General features: G+C 36.8%; 2 protein-coding genes across 2 annotated transcripts; one reads left to right on the top strand and one right to left on the bottom strand.

Annotated features, from left to right (window-relative positions):
- Positions 1 to 601: 601 nt before the first annotated feature.
- On the bottom strand, positions 602 to 3,480 carry LOC110802982 (uncharacterized). Its single transcript, XM_056835927.1, has 5 exons — positions 2,824 to 3,480; positions 2,065 to 2,722; positions 1,834 to 1,967; positions 786 to 1,685; positions 602 to 742 (listed from the first exon to the last, which is right to left on the bottom strand). Exons 1-5 carry the CDS (start codon positions 3,478 to 3,480, stop codon positions 602 to 604), a joined length of 2,490 nt encoding a protein of 829 aa, XP_056691905.1.
- A 591-nt stretch (positions 3,481 to 4,071) lies between these two features.
- Positions 4,072 to 7,124, top strand: LOC110802983 (protein FAR1-RELATED SEQUENCE 5-like). Its single transcript, XM_022008439.1, has 4 exons — positions 4,072 to 4,476; positions 4,772 to 5,330; positions 5,663 to 5,752; positions 6,892 to 7,124. The coding sequence occupies exons 1-4, from the start codon at positions 4,072 to 4,074 to the stop codon at positions 7,122 to 7,124; spliced, it is 1,287 nt and encodes a 428-aa protein (XP_021864131.1).
- Positions 7,125 to 21,074: the final 13,950 nt, after the last annotated feature.

Raw genomic sequence — 21,074 nt, 5'->3', positions numbered from 1 at the left:
CAGGTGGGTGATAGCAAGCTTCTCATATTTTGGGTGAAAATTGAAATCAGGAAGGGATTGAAGTTGCTATAAGTGTCTAGTTAGGTATTCCATACCTAAAGCAAACAGAAATGGTGAAATTGGGTCACCTTGCCTCAAACCTTTCTTAGCTTTAAAGGGGAGAGTTGGGGAGCCATTAATCAAAATGCTGTACGAGACAGTAGTGATGCAAGACATAACCCACCCAACAAAGAATTCAGGGAATCCAAGTTCAATCATTACAGCTTTCAAGAAGGGCCATTCAATGGAGTCATATGCCTTCCTTAAATCAACTTTCAGCAGGCATCTAGGGGAGATATGAGCCCTGGTGTAACCTTTGATCATTCAGTAGCTAGCAAAATATTATCTACAATCTGCCTTCCGGGTATAAAACCTGATTGAGATTCATTCACAACTTCACTAATCATAGCTTGCATTCTAGTGGTTAGCACTTTGGATACCAGCTTATAGACCACATTGCAACAGTCAATGGGTCTGAAATCTTTAACCAGATTAGGGTTAGGAACTTTTGGAACAAGAGTGATATAGTATTAAATTGGGGTAGTGGGGTGTTAGTCAAGAACTACTCCTTAACTGCTTTATAAACATCTTCCTTGATAATATGCCAAGACTTCTTAAAGAATACTGCATTAAGTCCATCCAAACCAGGAGCTTTATCATCTCCAATAGACTTCAGGGCTTGATCAATTTCATCATTAGTAACCTGCCTAACCAGCCAATTCTTAGCAAAGGCACTAAGAGTTGGCCCTTTCCTCAAAGTAGGCAAGTGCACAGAATGGGAAAGAATGAGCAGAAGAACCAAGCAAAGATTTATAGAAAGAAGTGATTTCCTTCTGAATAGCATCAGCATCAACTAGCTTGTTGCCAATAGCATCATAGAGGATTGAAATCCTATTTATCCTGTTCCTTTCTTTTAGAGAGGAGAAGAAGTAGTGATGATTAGAATCCCCCACCTGCAGCCACTGGATTCTGGAATTTTGCCTTAAAGAAATCTCATCTACCTTGAGCCACTTCCTTAATTCAGCTATACATTCAGTTTCTTGCAGATGCAACTCAGGAGTAGGAGAAGTAACCAAGTCCTGTTGTACAGAGGCCAGCAAAGACCTAGCCTTATCAATATTCTCAGAAATACCAGCAAATTCCTCCCTATGGAGGTTTTTCAGTTTACACTTCACTTGTTTCAGCTTACACCAAAGTTGGAACATGCATGATCCTATACCAGGAGATTCCCAAACTGTTTTCACCAAAGGCTCAAACTGAGTATGATCAGCAAGGAAATTCATAAATCTAAATGGTTTACCCCCCTCAGGTACATCAGGAAAACAAGTAACCATTAGGGGCACATGATCAGAAATAGAAAAGTTTAGATACTGCACAGGCACTCCACTAAACTTCATCACCCATGCAGGGTTACCCAAGCACCAATCAATTCTGCTTGCTACTTTGCCCACACCAGAACCTTTATGCCATGAAAAATAACCCCCAACACTTTGCAAAGTACAAAGACCAGCTGAAACAACAAAGTTGTTAAAATCACAAATTTCAGCAGCTGTAACAGGACCTCCATTTATTCTATCACCATCAGACAAGATGGTGTTAAAGTCACCTGACAAGAGCCATGGGTAAGTTCCCACACTAGCTTGAATCTATAACAAAGATGGCCACAAACTTCTTCTAGCTTCAATGGTATGCAACCCATACACTGCAGTGAGGGTACAAAGAAACACCCCCAGACCTATCTCTAATCACACAATGGATATACTGCTCATGACAAGCTAGAATAGACAAATTTACCTCAAGTTGTTGCCAAACTAACCAGATCTTGCCTCTAGGGTTATCTTTATAATTCTCTCCCCAATTCCAGTATCTACCAAACTTACTAGAAATTTGCTTAAATTTTGTCTCCTTAACTCTAGTTTCAATCAAAGCTATAACATGTATATTATTTTTATTTATGAGCTGCTTCACCTCAACAATCTTACCATGATCATTGAGGCCTCTAACATTCCAAGTATAGAGACTAACCTTCTTCATGGTTAGATTCTTGAAGAACAGTATGATCACCCCCAGCTCCTGCAATATCACCATCAGAGATTTCCTTGAAGCCCAAGTCACCTGAGAGAACTGTGAATGGGTTACTAGGACTCATGTTCCTCATTCTAGAAGGACCCTTGGTTCTTCTGGTTACAATCTTCCAATCAATATTCCCACTGGCTTGTGGGACTACTTGAGTGTGAGGTGGTGTTTGTGTAGTGGTACTTCCAGTTTGAGGTTGTGACACTTGTTGCACCTGCTTTGGAACCCAAACTTTCTTAACAGCTGGTTTAGCAGGCTGAGTTTTCTGGACTTTATCACAGTCGTGCCCCACTACATTGCATATCTTACAGAATTGTGTCTTCCAATCATAGATCACTGGTTGCTTAAAAGCTTTCCCAGTGGCATCCTCTATCCATACATGATCAGGCAGTGGGTTGGTAACATCCATTTCAATCAAAACTCTAGTAAATGAGACCCTTTCTTGTCTGGTTGTGCACCCATCTGCAAATAAAGGAACCCCCAACAAGCTACTAATCCTGCTTAGAGAATCACTACCCCAACAGTTGAGGGGAAGATTAGGAAATTTTACCCACAGTGGAATAACCTTGAGAGCTTCTTCATAGAAGTTGAAATCTGCTACCCAAGGCTTGATGATGATTGGTTTACCATAGAAGGTATAGGGTCCACCAGCAACTATGATGTTTTTATCCTCAACACTAGAAAATAGCCCTCATCATGGTAGAAAACCTGTGGTTGAGCCACATTATTCCACACTTCAGCCATAAACCTCTTGACAGAGGCAATAATTGGGGATTCACCCACCACATACATAACAATCGCAGCCTGCCACTTGTCAGCCATGGAATCCAACTCCTTCTGCTGGAGTTGAGCTACCTTCCTACCATCTTTAACAAGAGCACTAATAAAGCCAAGTTCAGCCCCTTTCGATGCCATTTTCGAACCAACAAACAAGTTCTTCCAAGCATCAACAGGTAGATTAACCACTGGTTCTACACTCTCATAAACACTAATATTGCTAGTATTAGGGATTGCAGTGTTTGATTCAGCCACAACATGGTCATTTACAAGGGAGTTCAAAATAACAGAGTCTGTACAGTTTTTATCTTTCAATCGCCCATTCCAAGTTAAACCTAGCTCACGATTTAGTGCAATAATAACTCTATGAAGTTTCTTAGGTATCATACCAGCAGAATGATGCACTAGATCTGAGTGAATGAGTTCATCATCATCGTCATTCATCGCAAAACACGAGCTATCTGGGTTTCCATTTCGAGCATCAGAACATCCTTGAATCACGTCATGTGTAGGTGAAATCACACGAGAATCATCTTCCAAAGCCACCGGAGAAGTTACCGGAGCAGTGGTCTTCTTCTTCCTCCCCATCAATGGAGGGGTGCGCACGTTAGTAAACACCCTTAACGTGCACCACACTCAGAGAGAGAGAGAGAGAGAGAATTTTTTTTTTGCCCATTCCTCTAGCAGTAGTAAAAATGTTATTATGAGTAAAAGTTACAACTTGTATATTTGTTTGTAATTCTTTTTGAGTAAAAAACTTACATTTGGGCTTTCTGTATTAAAAGTTAACCTTCATCTAGTAAAAGTTAGGTAAACTGATATTAAACATTCTTAACTTTAAATAATTCAGGGCTAAATTTAATTGTAATATTCCTAACTTTTCAATTAAGGGAAACCTCAGAAGATAAAGGTAGATATTTTGTGTAAAATACGTTAAAGTTAGCCTTTTTGTACTAAAAGTCAAGCTTGATGCAGTAAAAGTTGAGTAGAAGTCAAATAAAACATTTTGCTTTCTAACCTCATGAAAACTTAAACTTTTAGAGTATTTACATTCTTTTATGCACAACTGAAAGGTCTTTCATCCACGAATTCTTTTAACTACATGGCAATTGAAGCTGGAGGGGAAGAAAATTTGGGGCACTCGAAGAAAGACCATCTTAATTACTGCCGAGGTTAAAAATGAAGCAAATAGAAGGAGGCGATGCCCAAGCAGTAACTGACATTATGTATTTAGAGCTTGAAGGTGATCCAAACTTCTTTTTTAGTTTTAGATTGGATGAAAAAGGCAAATTGAGGAGTTTGTTTTGGAGGGACTCTATGATGATGGAAGATTCTGGAATTTATGAAGATATAGTGGTTTTTTACACATCCTATAGAACAAAAAGGTATAACCTAATTTGTTCCCCAATAGTTGGAATAAACAACCACTGGAAGAATTGCATGTTTGGTTGTGCATTCATAGGAGATGAAAAGATCGAGTCGTTTGTGTGGCTTCTGCAAACTTTCAAAAAGTCAATGGGAGGCAAAAGTCCAATATCTGTCTTTATAGATCAGGATGCAGCAATGAGCAATGCCATAAATCAGGTAAAATTCAAGGATTTTTTCCTAAAATTGAAGTTGTTTGTGTAAAAGTTATAATTTTATTACTTAAAGTTAGGTAAACTGATAAAGAACTTTTCTTAATTTTTTTTAGAGGTGGGCTAACTTTTATATTGATATTCCTAACTATTCACTTAAGAGAAACCTCAGATGTTAAAGTTAAACCATTTTGAGTAAAAAGGTTAAAGTTTGCCTTTTTGTATTAAAAGTCAGGCTTGATGTAGTAAAAGTAGGTAAACTTCAATAAAACATTTTACTTAAGATTGTGTTGTATATGCAGGTCTTTCCAGACGCAAGACACAGATTATATGTATGGCATTTTCATCAGAATGCTATTACAAGATTTGGGGCATTGAAACGAGATCCAACTTTTAAGAAGACATTCAACTATTGCTTGTATAAGCGTGTCACTAAAGTTGAATTTGAAACCAATTGGAGATCAATGTTGCAAACATATGAGCTGATAGGGGAAGAATGGTTTACAAATGTATATGTTTTAAGAGACAAATGGTGTCCTTCCCTAAGCAAAGATTTCTTTTCTGCTGGAATTTTGTCTTCACAACGAAGTGAAAGCACGAATCACGCCATTGGCTTTAGAGCAAACAGAACAATAAGTTTAACTTACTTCTATAGATTGTTCAAAGGAACAATACAACGTTGGAGAAGTACCGAAAAGGAAGCTGGATTCTCTTATAGTAAATCAATTGCATCCTCGGCTTTACCACTATCTGGATTGCTAAAACATGCATCAGAAGTTTACACGCTGTCACTATTCAGAGATTTTGAAAAGGAATTTGGCTACTCGATTGCAACAACGACGAAATTGATTTGGACACAAGGTAAATCTCAAAAGTTAAAGTTTTCCATTTTTGAAAAAAGTTAAAGTTAGCCTTTTTGTTTTAAAAGTTAGCCTTTTTATATTAAAAGTTAGGTAAAATGAAATATATAGTTTCTTAACTTTTACTACATCAGGGCTAACTTTTATATAGATTTTCCTAACTTTTCACCTTACTAAATATCAGAAGTTAAAGTTGGCATTTTACGGTAGAAAAGTAAAAGTTAGCCTTTTTGTATTAAAGGTTAGGTAAACTGAAAAATAAAGTTTCTTAAACACCAGGGCTAAATTTTATTTTGATTTTCCTAACTTTTCAGTTTACTACTACTAATGCAGGTAATACTCAGTTCTATGCCGTGTCCATTGACGAAGAACTTTGGTCTGCACAGAGAGTAACCTACATCCACGATAGCCAGAAAATATCATGTACGTGTAAAAACTTTAAAGCTTCAGGATATTTGTGTTACCACTGCATCAGGATATTGCACCTTCATTCAGTAAACCGGATTCCAGAACACTACATAAAAAAGAGGTGGAAAATCTTCCAAGTCATCGGTTTAGAACAAATTAGAAAATGAAAACCCAGAAGAAGTTTAGTACACACCTTGGCGCCAAACCATGGCTAGAAAGTACTACAACCTTATCTTGAAAAGCCAATCAAATGAGGAGACGAGAAACCTTTAGGAGGATGCTTATGCCGCTAGTGTCTCTCTGGTTGATGAACTTATAGCGTCAATGAATCTTTCAAGTGCTGAATATGCTTCAACCACACAAACAAGTGCAAAACCAGCACCTGAAACAAGCACATCTATTGTTTCGGGGTTGAAACGATGGTATGAGCGTCCTTGGTGTCTTGAGATTCGTCCACGTACGGTTCCTGCAAGATGAACTCCGGGCCAAGGGGGGGTCCCCGAGGCGGAGCCTCCGACGCTCAATTCAGCACAATTTATGTATAAATTGAGAGTATTTTGGGGAGAGAGAGAGTAGGGTGGCTTCTCTAGGGTTAGAGAATGACCCCTTTTACCTTGCCCCTTGAGAATGTCCCCTTTTATCTTGCCCCTTGTTGGGCCTTTGAGACCTTATAAGTGATATTGGACTTGAGTGGGTTTTATTGGCTTTTGGCCTAAAATGGTATGCATATTTTAACACCCCAACAACATGCCCCCCCCCCCCCATACCCAATTCTATTTGAAAAATGGGTTGGGTTTGATTTTGATCACGTCCAAGCAAAAGTCGATTTCAACTTGGAATTTTTACCTTGCCTCGATTTTTATCCTTCGGCTCGATTTTTATCCTTCGGTACGAGCACCAGAAACAAACACAGCACCGACAGGTAAAAGTTATTGTTATTAGGTTTGAGATGAGGGAAGTTTGTCTTAAGTTTAGAACAATTTTCATAACTTTATCATACAGAACTACAACTTTAAGCCAAAAAACTACAATGTGTGAAATAAAACAGATTGGACCTCACATTAGCCGAAAAAAGAAAAAAATGTAAAAGTTAGGGTTTTATAGGTAAAAGTTTGGGTTATATATGTAAAAGTTATAGTTTATTATGTTTATAGGTACTCATGCAACAACAGCAAGTGCTACAAGTGTAGTGCAAGCTGCAACAAGTTCTGAACCTGCAACAAATACGACAACTGAACCTCCTATCGTGTTGGATCCTGTACGTTGCATAACAAAAGGAAGGAACAAAAGACCACAAGGACCTGTTGACAAAAAGAAAAAGGGAAAAACTACAGCACCTCCAACAGCAGACTTTGGAACAATAACTCCAAATTTCCGATTATTTTGATTCAATTAATGTTGCTTGTAAAAAATAGAATTTAAATTTTCATTTGAATCATAATATATAGTATTTGCGATAAGTTTTACTGGATTTCAGAACTTAGTAAAAGTTTTCTTTTTTACATTGAAAGTTGGAATATATGCATTAAAATTTAGTGAAGTATAATTTTTACCTCAAGTGTATATATTTTTTTTTTAATCTGTCTTTGTGTAAAAATGTAAAAGTTGAGTTTTTGCACTGAAAGTTAACCTTTATGTAGTACAATTTAGGTAAATTAATAATAAATTTTCTTAAATATAACAACATCAGGGATAGATTTAATTGTGATATTCCTAACTTTCACATATGGGAAACCTCGAAATAAAGGTAGTTGTTTTGAGTACAATAAGTTAAAGTTATCGTTTTTGTACTAAAAGTCAGGCTTGATGCAGTAAAAGTTAACTCACATTTGCTTAACTTTAAGCATAGAATTGACAACTTTTAATAATTTTTTCCTAACTTCTACTGAAAATCACCAAAACCCAATATTATACCCCATACATACACAAAAAGGAATGTATACTCTAGAATCATTATATTTTAAAAGATGATTTCAAGCTGTAAGTTTCTTTGTCGTTCGTTTGATAAGAGCAGGCTTCTTCAATGGTGGTTCGACTTTTTGTGGGTTAGATGGACCATCTAAATTCCTTTTCAGATGTTTTCTTGAAACAAAGGTCTTCAATGGTGATTTGACACCCTCTGCCTCATTTTCATTCTTTTCCAGTTGCTTATTCTCATTGTCATTCTTCTCCGGTTGCTTATCCTTTTTAGCAGCTTCTTTCTTCAATTTTTTAGCCCTTCTCTCCTCCGCCAATGTTTTCTTCCTCCTCTCCAACACACCCGGAAAGATAGCTGCTCGTTTGAGATTGAAATCCACAACATTCTTGAGAGCGTCTGACCGTTTATCATTCATGTCTGATAGCACAAGTGTTGTACATATTTCAGCACACGTAACAATCCTTTTACGGGGCTGTAATGTTTGAAAAAAAAAGGAATAACATTATCCGCATAACTTTAAAGCTTCAAAAAAAAATTAGGCTATTTTGAAGTACAAGTTAGGGTATTTGGCATAAAAATTATGATGTTGCTTATAAATGTTAAGCTAATTGAAGTAAAAGTTAGGAAATTTTGACATAAAAGTTATGATATGATAAAAGTTAAGAATTTTGACATAAAAATTATGCAATTCCAAAAAATCTAACCTCTTTCAAATCAGGACAACTGCATCTAGTCCCTTCAAATGTCAACATATTTATCATGGTATAAATTCCACAATAAGGTCAGAAGCTTTGGCATTCTTCCAATCAAAATCAACCTCCTCCATAGTGTACGTTCCAATATCACCCTCGTGATTATGGCCTCTCTCATCAAGGAAACTACCCATAAGATCACACTGAAAACAAAATTAAACACATTTAGTTGTTTACACCAGAAAAAAGTAAGTTGAACTGGTAATTCAACATTCTTAACTTGACTAGAACTAATTACCAGAGTCGTCAAAAAAAAATTCAAGGTCAATGATTTGAGCTGTGTTATACACAAGATTGTTCACGTGTTGCATTGTTTTGTTTCTCAAATTCAACACAAATATACAACCTTTGACATTTTTCCCTAGGAAAACACTGCTTGAGAGAGGGTTCGAAGAGGCGACTCCTCGACGCCATGGCTACCACTCGAAAGCAAGCTAAACGCAACAATAATGGCGGAAAATCGAAGCCAACAACACCGGCAGTGAACAATAAGAAAGCTACTCATCATAAATAGGCAGAAATTCCTAATGGAGAGGATGATGATGCGACCTCGGAACACTCTGAAATTCGAACAAACCCAGACATTGAAGCTATGTTGGAGGAACAGATTCTCACCCCGAAATCTGCTCTTCAACATCTTCAACAACGTTCACAGGTTAGGGATGATTTCAATGCGTGGCTTAATGGGCTACAATCAGGTAAAGATGCTCTCTCTCATTTTCAATCGAAAAATGGCGGGAGTCGAATTTCTGATCAAATTTTGCAATTTGTTGATAATGTTGATAATACTGTGAATGAGCATATAGGAAGACACACTAATAACTTGAATAATGATTCCCTACCTGAGATTGTACAAATTGAACTGGAGGATATACAAGATGAGATTTCATTTTGGGAATCTGCGATTTTACTCTATGTGTTGGGGGCTAACCCACCACAGAATGTTATGGAAGGCTATGTGAGGCGCATTTGGGGGAAATTGGGGGTGGAAAAGGTCTCATTGGTGGGAAGGGGATTGTTTCTAGTTTGTTTTACCACCATACAGAACTGTCAAAAGGTCATCAATGGGGAATTTCAGTTTTTTGATGGGAAACCTGTTGTTGTGAAACCTTGGTCTGCTGACATGAACATAACCAAGGAACCCATTAAGAAACTGCCAATATGGATCCAATTGCCTCGATTGGAAGTGAAATATTGGGGGGACAAAAGTCTTGATAAGATTGTAAGCCAGATTGGTACTATGATCAAAGTGGACCAAGCTACTCAGAACAGAGATAAACTAATGTTTGCCAAAGTTCTTGTTGAGGTAGACATTGACCAACAATTCCCTAATGCATGTGATACAATTTCTGAATGAGAATGGAGATAGGATTGAACAGAAAGTCAATTATGAGTGGTTACCACTGTCTTGCACTCTTTGCAAGGGTATGTGGCACAGTAATACCACTTGCACCAAGAAAACTACAGGAGTGACTAGGAAAGTATGGAGACCAAAATCCATCCCACAAGCTACAACCCAAAGGGAGGAGGTAGTTAAGGATACTCAGGCTATCACTCCTAGTGGTTTTGTTCAAGCCACAGGTTTAGCAAACATAGAGGCCAACAACTAAAGCCTGTTAATACTGCAAACAAGTTCCAGATGCTCAGTGTTGAAGGAGATAATGATTCTGTGGAGTTTCAGGTGTAACACTTTAATGGGGTGCTATTGATTCAGGATAGTCCTTTAGGCTAGAGGGTGATAGCCCCAATGCCTAATGGATAACATCTTATGTTGGAATGTAAGGGGATTGCACAGGAAGCAAAACAGCTAAAAGTGAGAGAGATGATCTTTTCTCACAAAGCTAAACTGTTCAGTCTCCTTGAAACTAGGGTGAAGGCTTCAAAAATGGGTGATCTCTATTTGAACCTTTGCCCTACTTGGTGTTTTTCTACAAACAGTAGTTGTCACAACAATGGGAGGATTGTTATTGCTTGGGATGCAGCTGCTTTTACCATTGATATCATTCACATGACTAGCCAAGTCATTCATTGTTCTGTGACTCCCATATCCACTCAGGATTCTTTCTTTTGCGCCTTTGTCTATGGACTGAATACAGCTAGGGAAAGGGAAGCTCTGTGGACCACTCTCTTGGATATGGCTAAGGTTTGCAGTACCTCTTCTTGGATCACTAAGGGGGATTTCAATGCTATTATGGAGTTGGAAGACATAATAGGGTCCATGGTTAGATTGAGTGAAGTGCAACCTATGAGACAATGTATGGCTTTGTGTCATCTCACTACCATCAAAACTGTGGGGAGACAGTTCACTTGGAATAACAAGCAAGATGGGGCTGACAGGGTGTTCACAAGGATTGACAGGGTGTTAGCCAACTCCAACTGGGGTGATTGCTTTGAGGGTGCAGAAGCTTGCTTCTTACCTGAGGAAGAGTTTGACCACTGTCCCATGGTTCTTAGTACTCACAAAACTGATACAGTGAAGAGACCTTTTAGGTTCTACAATATGTGGACCTCCTCTCCAAAATTCTTAGAGATTGTTCAGGCACACTAGTGCAAGTATGTTTATGGGTGCCCCATGTTTAGGGTGCTTCAGAAACTCAGATGGATTAAAGCTGACCTGAAATTGTTAAATAAATCTGGTTTCAATTCTGTAGAGGCAGAGTATGTTAGATGTAAGGAGTTGTTCTTGTCTGCTCAGAAGCAGCTTCATTCCAACCCTACTAATTGTGAGATGGCTACTGCTGAAAGAGATTCTGCTGATCAATACAGAGCTGCCAAAGCAAATTATGATTGTTTTATGCATCAGAGAGAAAAACTCCACTGGCTTGAGCATGGTGATGAAAACTCTAAAGATTTTCACCAAAGCATCAAGCAAAGAAGAAAGCAAAATCAGATTTATTCTCTGCAAACTGGAGATGGAGAGTGGATCAACTCTAGTGAAGGGGTTCAGAAGGCTTTTTTGGACTTCTACAGCAATCTGTTCAGGTCATCTATGGCTCACAGGATCCCTGTGAAGTCTACCATTGTTGACAGAGGGGCTAAACTCTCTAGGACCCACATTGATATGCTTGACTGTAACTTTTCTATGGAAGATACCAAAGGAGTTCTGGATTCTATTCCAAGAAACAAAGCCCCTGGTCTTGATGGCTTCAATAGCTTCTTTTTCAAGTCCTCTTGGGATATCATTAAAACTGAGTTTTGCAGTGCCATTCAAGATTTTTTCAGAACTGGCAAACTCCTCAAAGAAATCACTGTTACTTCAATCACCCTGATTCCAAAAGTGAGTGTTCCATCTTCCGTAAGTGACTTTAGACCAATTGCTTGTTGTTCTGTAGTTTACAAATGTATTTCAAAACTCCTGTGTGCCAAACTCAACTCAGTGCTGCCTGACATCATATCTCCAAACCAGGGTGCCTTTGTAGCTGGAAGATCAATCCTGCATAATGTTCTGGTGTGTCAGGACATCATTAAAATGTACAGAAAAGGGCAAAAACAGGCCAACTGCTTCATGAAACTGGATCTTAAAAAAGCCTATGATACTGTAGAGTGGGCTTTCATTGGTGAAATCATGACAGAACTGGGGTTCCCTAAACATTTCATTCAGCTCATCATGGCTTGCCTCACTACAACCCAGTATTCTATTTTGATTAATGGAGCTCCTACTGCACTCATTCAACCAAAGAGAGGGTTGAGGCAAGGAGACCCCCTTTCTCCCCTTCTCTTTACCCTATGTATGGAATATTTTTCCAAAGCCATGGCTACAGTAGGGGATCACCCCCTTTTTCATTTCCATTCCAGATGCAGGAGCTTAAAACTGAATCATCTATGTTTTGCTGATGATCTCCTTATGTTCTGCAAGGGGGATAAGTCAGTGATTCAAGTTATGTTGCAAGGTTTCCAACTGTTTGCTGACACTACTGGACTGCAGGTTAATTCAGCAAAGTCCTCTCTTTACTGCTGTGGAATGAATGATAAATGTTATAAATGAAATTGTGAACCTCTCTGGTTTTCAAGTGGGCAAGCTGCCTTTTAAATACTTGGAGGTGCCTGTTAGTCCCTGGAAGCTCAAATCTGGTGACTGTGATTGTCTGGTGGATAAAATGACTCACAGGATTAAAATTTGGAGCTCTAGGCACCTGTCTTTTGCAGGAAGCGCTCAGTTGATTAACTCTGTCCTCATGAGCATTTGTGTGTACTGGTCCCAATTGTTCATTTTTCCTAAAGCTGCTTTAAAGAGGATCAATTCTATCTGCAGAACTTTTCTTTGGTATGGCACCGTTGAAGACAGCAGACCAGGATCAGTAGCTTGGGATAATTTATGTCAACCTAAGGGTCATGGTGGGCTTGGATTCAGGAATATCATGCTCTGGAATCAAGCTGCAGTTGGTAAACAGGCATGGGCAATAGCCAAGAAGCAAGCTAACCTGTGGGTTAAATGGGTGCATGTTGTGTATGTTAAAGGAAAAACTTGGGAGGACTTTGCTGCTCCTGCAGCAGCAAGTTGGGTGGTTAAGTATGTGTGCTCTGTCAAAAACACCATCACAGATTCCCTTCATTCTTATCAATGAATGCACTCCCCCAGTTTTTCCATTAAGAAGCTTTATGAGTCAATGTCTATTTCCAGCCCCAGGGCCAGGTGGTGCTCTCATGTTTGGAATAGGTTATCTGTACCTAAACATAGATTTGTTCTCTGGTTGGCAATTCAGGATAGACTCAAAACCAGAGAAAGATTACACAGGATGCAGGTCACTTGTGATGCTTAGTGTGGAATATGTGGAACCTCAGTTGAGAGTGTTGATCACCTTTTCTTTGATTGTTTCTTTGGGAACAAATGCAAAGAAGCCATCCTGGAATGGCTTGGTCTGACTTATAATAAGAACAATATTAATCAGGGTTTTACCTGGTTAAGGAGGCACAGTAAAGGGAAGTTCAAAAAGGAAGTTGCTTATGCTGTCATGGCAGGTTTGGTGTATCACATTTGGAGAGCCAGGAACTCAGCCATTTGGGAACTGAAGGTTCCTTCTGTTGATGCTACTGTGAAGAACATTCAGGCTGATATCAGGGGTAGAGTCCAGAATCTGATTGGCAAAAAGGTTAAGCATATTGATAGGGAGTGGTTTAGTTCCTTGTAATTCTGTTTCTTTCTAGTTTGGGTTTGGAACTGGTTTGATTAGGCTTTTGCCTTCTGGCTGCTTAGGGCCATCTCCCTAGCAGTTTGTATTCTTGTGATTCCTTTTAATATATTGCTCTCTTGCTTGCCAAAAAAAAAAATCAACACAAATAGGAAAAAGTGGCGTTCTCGACAAAGGAACAAAAACCTACAAAAATAAAAAAATATTGTGAAGTTAATAGATACACAAAAACGAAATAACATGCAAACATCCAGAAAACTAAATTACCAGTTCAAAACAGGTGATGTTAAAGCCATTGTTGTGAATATCAGTCCACTCTTTCCAACAAACCAGAAGCCGGTCCATAGTAGCCTCATTAGTTGAATTGTGTCAAAGAAGATCCATAAGTTCCTAACAAAGGAAACAAACAAATTAGTACAACATAAACATATCATTACTTTTAATAAATATTTCTTAACTTTACATAAAACATCTTAACTTTTACTGAACTACTACACATTTTTAAGAAACTCACACTTTGGCGGACACCAAAACAGAATTTGGAAGGCGGTGAGGCATGCTGCATTTCATTCGCATTTATCATTAACGCCCAACGCTCAATAATGAACAGAAAGATCTTATGATCTTCAGCAAGTGACACCATATCTTATTTTTGTATCATATGTACTGGATCAAACCAGACCAAAGTTTCCCTAAAAAAATTCAAAAGTTTAAGTTAGGTTTTAATAGGTAAAAGTTAAACTACATACAATAAAGAGGTAAACTGAAACATAAAGTTTCTTAACATAAAGTTTCTTAACTTACTCTACAAGGAAAAACTTTGGTTTTGATTTTCCTGATTTTTGAATTTAGTAAATCTAAGAAGTTAAAGTTATGCTTTTCGTAATTAAAGTTAGCCTTATGTATTAAAAGTTATCCTTCATAGAGTAAAAAATAGGTTAAATAAGATAAAACGATTAATAGACTTACTTTTCATCCACTGCGACATCATCATCAAGAAGGAAATAATCATCAACTTCTTGATACAACTCAGGCAAACGTTTCATGTTCCTCTTGTAGAATCGCATGAAATTTCTAACAAGGAATGGTTCAAAGTTGAATTTACCACATGGAATTCCAATTTTAGCCTTGCCATTACAAAAAGAAGAATGAATAATGGAATGATAACCAGTGGTTTGATCATAAACTTTTACATAATTTGTAGTAGTTGCATGACTAGGAAGAGGTGCAAGACTTGGAGGTGGTGCAACATGCTGCTTAGGTGGGCCTGGTTGTACATCACTGTAACACCCTAATAATTCCTTGCTTTTTATAAAAAAATTTCCAACTTAAAACAAAGGAATTACCAAGATATTACCGCCACCGTGATAACGGTTAAGGCTATTTACCAGAATTACGCAACGGAAATAACTAACTTTCAAAACGTATTAAATAGTTAATGGTCAATTACAAACTTGGAACCACTAAGGCCCAAAACCAAAGTATTAAATCATTTATAATCCATTAACTATAGTTCAAATAAATTAAGTAATAGTCATGACTAGAAATTAAATAGAGTTTATAAAATACGGAAGAAAATAACTCTCAACACGAATCCCATGATAACTTCTCCCGCAAGTTACCTCTACAAACCTGTTTTATTAAAATCTACTCCCCAACAACGCAAATGCAATGATGGATCATCATAGGGTCACTAAGGCGAAGGCCATGACCAAAAGACATGAAGCACGAAGTCAGCAAAAGCTGAGTACGAACAAGCTAGAATAACATTATATCCTAACATGCTTCACTCAACGAATTAATAATCCACATGCAAATGCCATTTAATAAACAAGTAAACATGGAGATAAGACTCGACACTTGACAGGACTCTTGACTCACAGTTTAATAAAGAAGTAGCTTCGAACGGGTAAAATAAAGTATCCTCAAAAGCAAAGAAAAGGGTGATGGGAGCCCACCATAAACCAAATAATAATAAGTCGGACTCCTACCGACAGTCGGACCATACCGACGGAATTCCAATGCACAACGGCCTAAAAAGAAAGAATGAAACAACGTCTTGTATCATTCAAGGAGTACAAGTTTTTCGGCTAGACTCCCCATATTGTTCATACTCAAGGTATATACGTTCCAAGAGTTTTGAAGCTCATTCGGGTTACACTTTACGTTAATTAGTATGTTATGTTCAAGGCGACTCAAGACTCTACACAAGACAGAACATGCAAACAATTAAACAATTAAACAACTCAACAATGACACTTCATTTTAATCCTTTAGGACTTGTGGTCAAACATAGACTCAAGTGAAATTACTCCCATTGTTCCTTCTCAAAAACACTGTTTGAGATAACCCGACATTGCCTATTAACTAGCGGGGTGTGCCCTTAGCACGAATAGTCCTTAGTTCAATTCACATAGACTCTCTAACCATATTCTACACCTGCGGTAGAATAAAAAATGCACTCCGGCAATATTGCATAGGCTCAAAGTATGCTAGACATCCCGTACTATAGCATAATCATAATAACTTGCATGTGCAACACTCATACATGCAAACCAACTTGAACAACATGCTTGACATAATTCAACGATTATAAAAGTCCATAACATGATAGTTCAACAGAATCTATAAAGCATAATTCAATTCATAACATGCTCATTCACATAGATTCAATAATAATTCTAACATGCTTGTCTACACATCAAACATGAATTCCCAACACATAAGTTCACATGATTCGCATTCAATACACTTCACAAAGTCCTCAAGGGATGGGTGGTCACCCTAGTCTTATACGTACCTGGAATACCTAAGTACGGGGGCCACTGTGCGAATCATGACTCACTAGAAAAATCTACTCCTATACACACAAAGGAGAAACTTAATTATTAATCATGTTTACTAAATTTCCAGCAACTATTTAAGAAACTAAAACCCTTGGTTTAATTAGAAATTAATCGTTATTCGTTAAATTAATATTCTCAAATAGTCAACTCAAGTCCTAGCATAAAAACATTGACTTTTTAGCTTTAAAATCATTAAAAATCAACTCTTTAAAGCTTATAAACAAATCTGAAAATTTAAGTTGATTCCCATAATTTAAATCGTCATTAAATTATGTGAATCAATCTATTGAACAATCGGAATTAAAATCCTACTAATAGATTATTAATAAAATCATGTTTTGACCTTAAAAATTGACACTTTAATTAACCTTGAAATCTGAATATTATAATTCTTTTGAATCAAAACCAATTTTATCAATTCGAATACTAAATATTAAAACACGGTGTTCATAACCGTTCCAATCAATTTAAATAACCCAAATAATTAAATAATCACAATTAAATAATTAAAACAATTTAAAACTGAAAATTGAAAAGTTTAAAAGTATACAATTTGATTATCACCAATCAACAACACACACACACACACACACACACAACAATTGATGTGTTGTGTGTGTGGGAGCGACAGAGCAACAACAACAACACACGGCACACGAGCAGCGCGCACAACACAGCAGCGAGCAGCGCTGTGTGTGGGCGAGGGCGAGGGCGCTGGGCGCTGGGCGAGAGGGCGAGGGCACGCGGAGGTGCGCGCATACAGCAGCAGCAGCAGCCTCGTGCACGAGCGCTGGGCGCTGCGGGCTGCGAGGTGAGGCGAGAGAGAGAGGGCAGCGGCGTGGTGCGCGTGAGGCGCGGATGGGCACACGAGCACAAGGACACGAGCAAAGCACTCGTGCCTTGGGGCTGAAGCAAAGACGGACGAAAAGGAGAGAGAGAGGAGAGAGAAAATTCAGAAATTAAAGTTTGGGGATCTCATAAAGGGGAGGGGTATTTATAGGTTCTCATCCCTTCATGGGCTAGGTTTTATGGTTTAAGGTTGGGCTTGCTTACGGGCTTGTTTAATATTAATTTCTTGCAAGCCTTGTTGGGTTTGATCATGGAATTTACCTGGGCTTTGATTAAATTAAATTCGTTTTCAAAATACGACTCAACAAATCCCGATTAAATAAATTCGTTGAATTTATTTAATAAAAATACGGTTTTTTCGAAAATAATTAATAATTAAATTAATTAAAATAAAAACACATTTGATTCTCATTAAATGGAATTAAATTCATAAAAATCCTTATAAATATAATAAAAATATATTTATAAATTCCGAAAAATACGAGGTATCTCAATTTCCCAAACTGCCTTCCTTTGGTTAGTAGTTAACTTTCGCATGACGATTTCCAAAGCGTTTGGTCTACACTGAGTACTCATGCTTGTAGTACTGAAATCCCCTTACAAGCCGAAAAAAAGTTAGAAATATAAAAGTCAGACTTTTAGTAGTTAAAGTTAAGTAATTAAAAGTAAAAGTTAGGTTTGAGATGACGAAAAACTGTATTAAATTATAGAACAATATCCACAACTTTAATATACAGAACAATAACTTTAACACAGAAAACAAGAATGTGTGAAATAGAAGACAATGGAAGACACACATTAGCTGAAGATAGGTGTAACTGTAAAAGTCAGACTTTTAGCAGTTAAAGTTAAGTAATTAAAAGTAAAAGTTAGGTTTAAGATGACGGAAAAATGTCTTAACTTTTAGAACAATATCCACAACTTTAACATACAGAACTATAACTTTAACACAGAAAACAAGAGTGTGTGAAATAGAAGGCATTGGAAGAAACACATTAGCTGAAGATAGGTGTAACTGTAAAAGTCAGACTTTTAGCAGTTAAAGTTAAGTAATTAAAAGTAAAAGTTAGGTTCGAGATGACGGAAAACTATCTTAACTTTTAGAACAATATCCACAACTTTAACATACAAAACTATAACTTTAACACATAAAACAAGAATGTGGGAAATTGAAGAGATTGGAAGAAACAAATTAGCTGAAGATAGGTGTAACTGTAAAAGTCAGACTTTTAGCAGTTAAAGTTAAGTAATTAAAATTAAAAGTTAGGTGTGAGATGACGGAAGACTGTCTTAACTTTTAGAACAATTTCTATAACTTTAAAGTACAGAACTACAACTTTAATACAGAAAACAAGAATGTGTTAAATAGAAGAGATTGGAAGAAACACATTAACTGAAGATAGGTGAAACTGTAAAATTCAGACTTTTAGCAGTTAAAGTTAAGTTATTAAAAGTAAAAGTTAGGTGTGTGAAGACAGAAGATTGTCTTAACTTTTAGAACAATTTTCATAACTTTAAAGTACAGAACTACAACTTTAAAATAGAAGACTCACATTTGAACGCCAGGGCCAGATTCAACAGCATCATCAGCTTCAACCTCAACCTTCACCCTTGCCTTCTTCCCTATTGCCTCTTTCTATATCTCTTTCGGTTTCTTCTCAACCACCTTTGACTTATTTCACTTCCCTGCTGGTTTGACATCAACATCCTCAGCCTCATAATTATCTGTGGGATTTGTTGTCTCTTCATCAACATCCTCATCATCCGTATAATTTTCATCATCATCATCATCATATACACAATCGTCCACACCATCAGCTATATATTCATTTGAATTAGCACAATATATCTCCTCATCTTTTTCAGGTTCATCTTCCCAAAAAATAACCCTCTTATTAGAAGTTTTAGTTCTCGGCATATTTCAATGATGTAAAGAATCACTGCAAAAGTTAGACTCACATTAGTTGAAAAAGGTAAAAATGTAAAGTTGAACCTTTTTGCAATTAAAGTTAAGTTATTAAAAGTAAAAGTTACATTTCATATGAGGGAAGACTGTCTTCACTTTTAAAACAATTGTCACAACTTTAACCTAAAGGGTGTGAAATAAACCAAATTGGAAGAGTAATATTAGCTGAAAAAGGTAAAAATATAAAAGTTAGACTTCTAGCAGTTAAAGTAAAGTTATTAACAGTTAAAGTCTGGTTTGAGATGAGGAAGTATGTCTTTAACTTTACAACATTTCCCAACAGTAGGTTTGAGGTATGAAATGCACAAATACTACAACAAACTAAATGATGTTGTATATGATATTTACGGTGTTTACTACTACAGATCGAAACCAGCAAGTATTCGGGTGGATTTACATTGAACGTAATGAATCAAGTCCGGCCAATTGCTAATCTTTTCACACATTAACCAAGAAAAAACATACAAAATATCATTTCAAGTCATCTCTAGCAGGAAGTTGAGGTTTCAGTTCAACAATGTAGGTAGTTTTGCAGGTGTGTCTAAGTTCAACTATCACAGACACAAACCTCTAATAACCCTAAACGATGCACATTCAAGTATTCAATAATTGCTTGCACATTGGTAAAGGTATATTGTCTTAACTTTTAATACAATGTTCTTCACTTTTAGGTGAATAACCTTAACTTTTTCAAAAGATTTATAACTTTAACAACAATCAATAAAACCTAGCAGAAAACCTACATTAAAGCATAAAATTGAAAAACTATGCTAAGAAGCTAGCATATCTGTGCAAAGGAACAAAATCACAGCAAAAACAAACAATCGATAAAACCTAAAAACCGCAATAATCGATAAAAACCTAAATCAAAACACACAAAAACAAAATCGAAACTAAACAAAATCAAAACTTAACAAAATTGAAACAACACAAACACAAAAAAAACAAAATGTCAACATAATTCGCAAAATAAATTCAGTATAAAACCTAAAATATGAAAACCTAAATATCAAAAAACAAAAAACATAAAAAACTAAGATAATATAAAGAAAACTAACATTGATGAACAGTCGAGATAAGCGCAGCCAAATCGCAAAGAAATCGCGAAGAAGTTGCAGAAAAACTCGCAAAAAAACGATCGAAAAAGAGAGAGAGAGAGGAGAGAGAAAGGAGGGAACACGATCGAAGAGAAAGAAAGAGTGAGTGAGAGAGGAAGCCTAAACCCCCATTCGAAGAAAAAAAATTAAACAAATAACAATTAGACTCACACGTGTGAGTTGATGGACTTGCCTAAAATGGGCTTGGTTACAGTAATTTACTGTACACCCATTGTAAACAAGATTTTGTGTTTCGGAAATCAGATCCGATCCGATCTGATCTGAAATTTCGGATATCCGAATTTTCGAATCGGGGAAATGTGATCCGAATCCGATCCGAAAGTTTTGGATATTCGGATTTTTCGGATCAGATATTTCAGAACGGGTATCAGAAAATACGAAAACTATCTGAATTTTAAAAAATTAGAAAAATAATCACGTTTTAAACTAAAATTTTCCGGATACCCTATCCGAAATTTCCGAAACCTTAAAATCGGATCGGATATCCGAAAATTTGGATCGGATTTTTCTTTTATTTTTAGGAAAATTTGGTAATATTAATCCAACCTTTGACCGATTTTCTTTTATTAAGCCCACCTACGACATGTTTTTTTATGTTGCAAACACATATCAGTCAACAAAACGAAAAAAAAAGGGGAAAAGCGAAATATCATTCCTATAAAAACAATTATCATTCCTGTTAAAAAAGGACCATTTCTATTTTTAAAAAATACCATTTCTTTTAAAAAGTATCATTCAATTTCATTTTTGTCTTTTCCT

This window comes from Spinacia oleracea, chromosome 2 (genome assembly GCF_020520425.1).
Source record: "Spinacia oleracea cultivar Varoflay chromosome 2, BTI_SOV_V1, whole genome shotgun sequence".
Lineage (NCBI taxonomy): Eukaryota > Viridiplantae > Streptophyta > Magnoliopsida > Caryophyllales > Amaranthaceae > Spinacia > Spinacia oleracea.
Note: the sequence above shows the minus strand (reverse complement) of the source record. Positions and strands in the feature narration are given on the sequence as shown.

Coding starts and splice junctions, on each gene's coding strand:
- LOC110802982 (XM_056835927.1), bottom strand. CDS start 3,480: ATGGGGAGGAAGAAGAAGACCACTGCTCCGGTAACTTCTCCGGTGGCT. Junction 1,686..1,833: donor TAGTTTGGCAACAACTTGAG/GTAAATTTGTCT, acceptor TCTTTGTTATAG/ATTCAAGCTAGTGTGGGAAC. Junction 743..785: donor TTGCCTACTTTGAGGAAAGG/GCCAACTCTTAG, acceptor CTGGTTAGGCAG/GTTACTAATGATGAAATTGA.
- LOC110802983 (XM_022008439.1), top strand. CDS start 4,072: ATGAAGCAAATAGAAGGAGGCGATGCCCAAGCAGTAACTGACATTATG. Junction 4,477..4,771: donor TGAGCAATGCCATAAATCAG/GTAAAATTCAAG, acceptor TTGTATATGCAG/GTCTTTCCAGACGCAAGACA. Junction 5,753..6,891: donor CGATAGCCAGAAAATATCAT/GTACGTGTAAAA, acceptor TTATGTTTATAG/GTACTCATGCAACAACAGCA.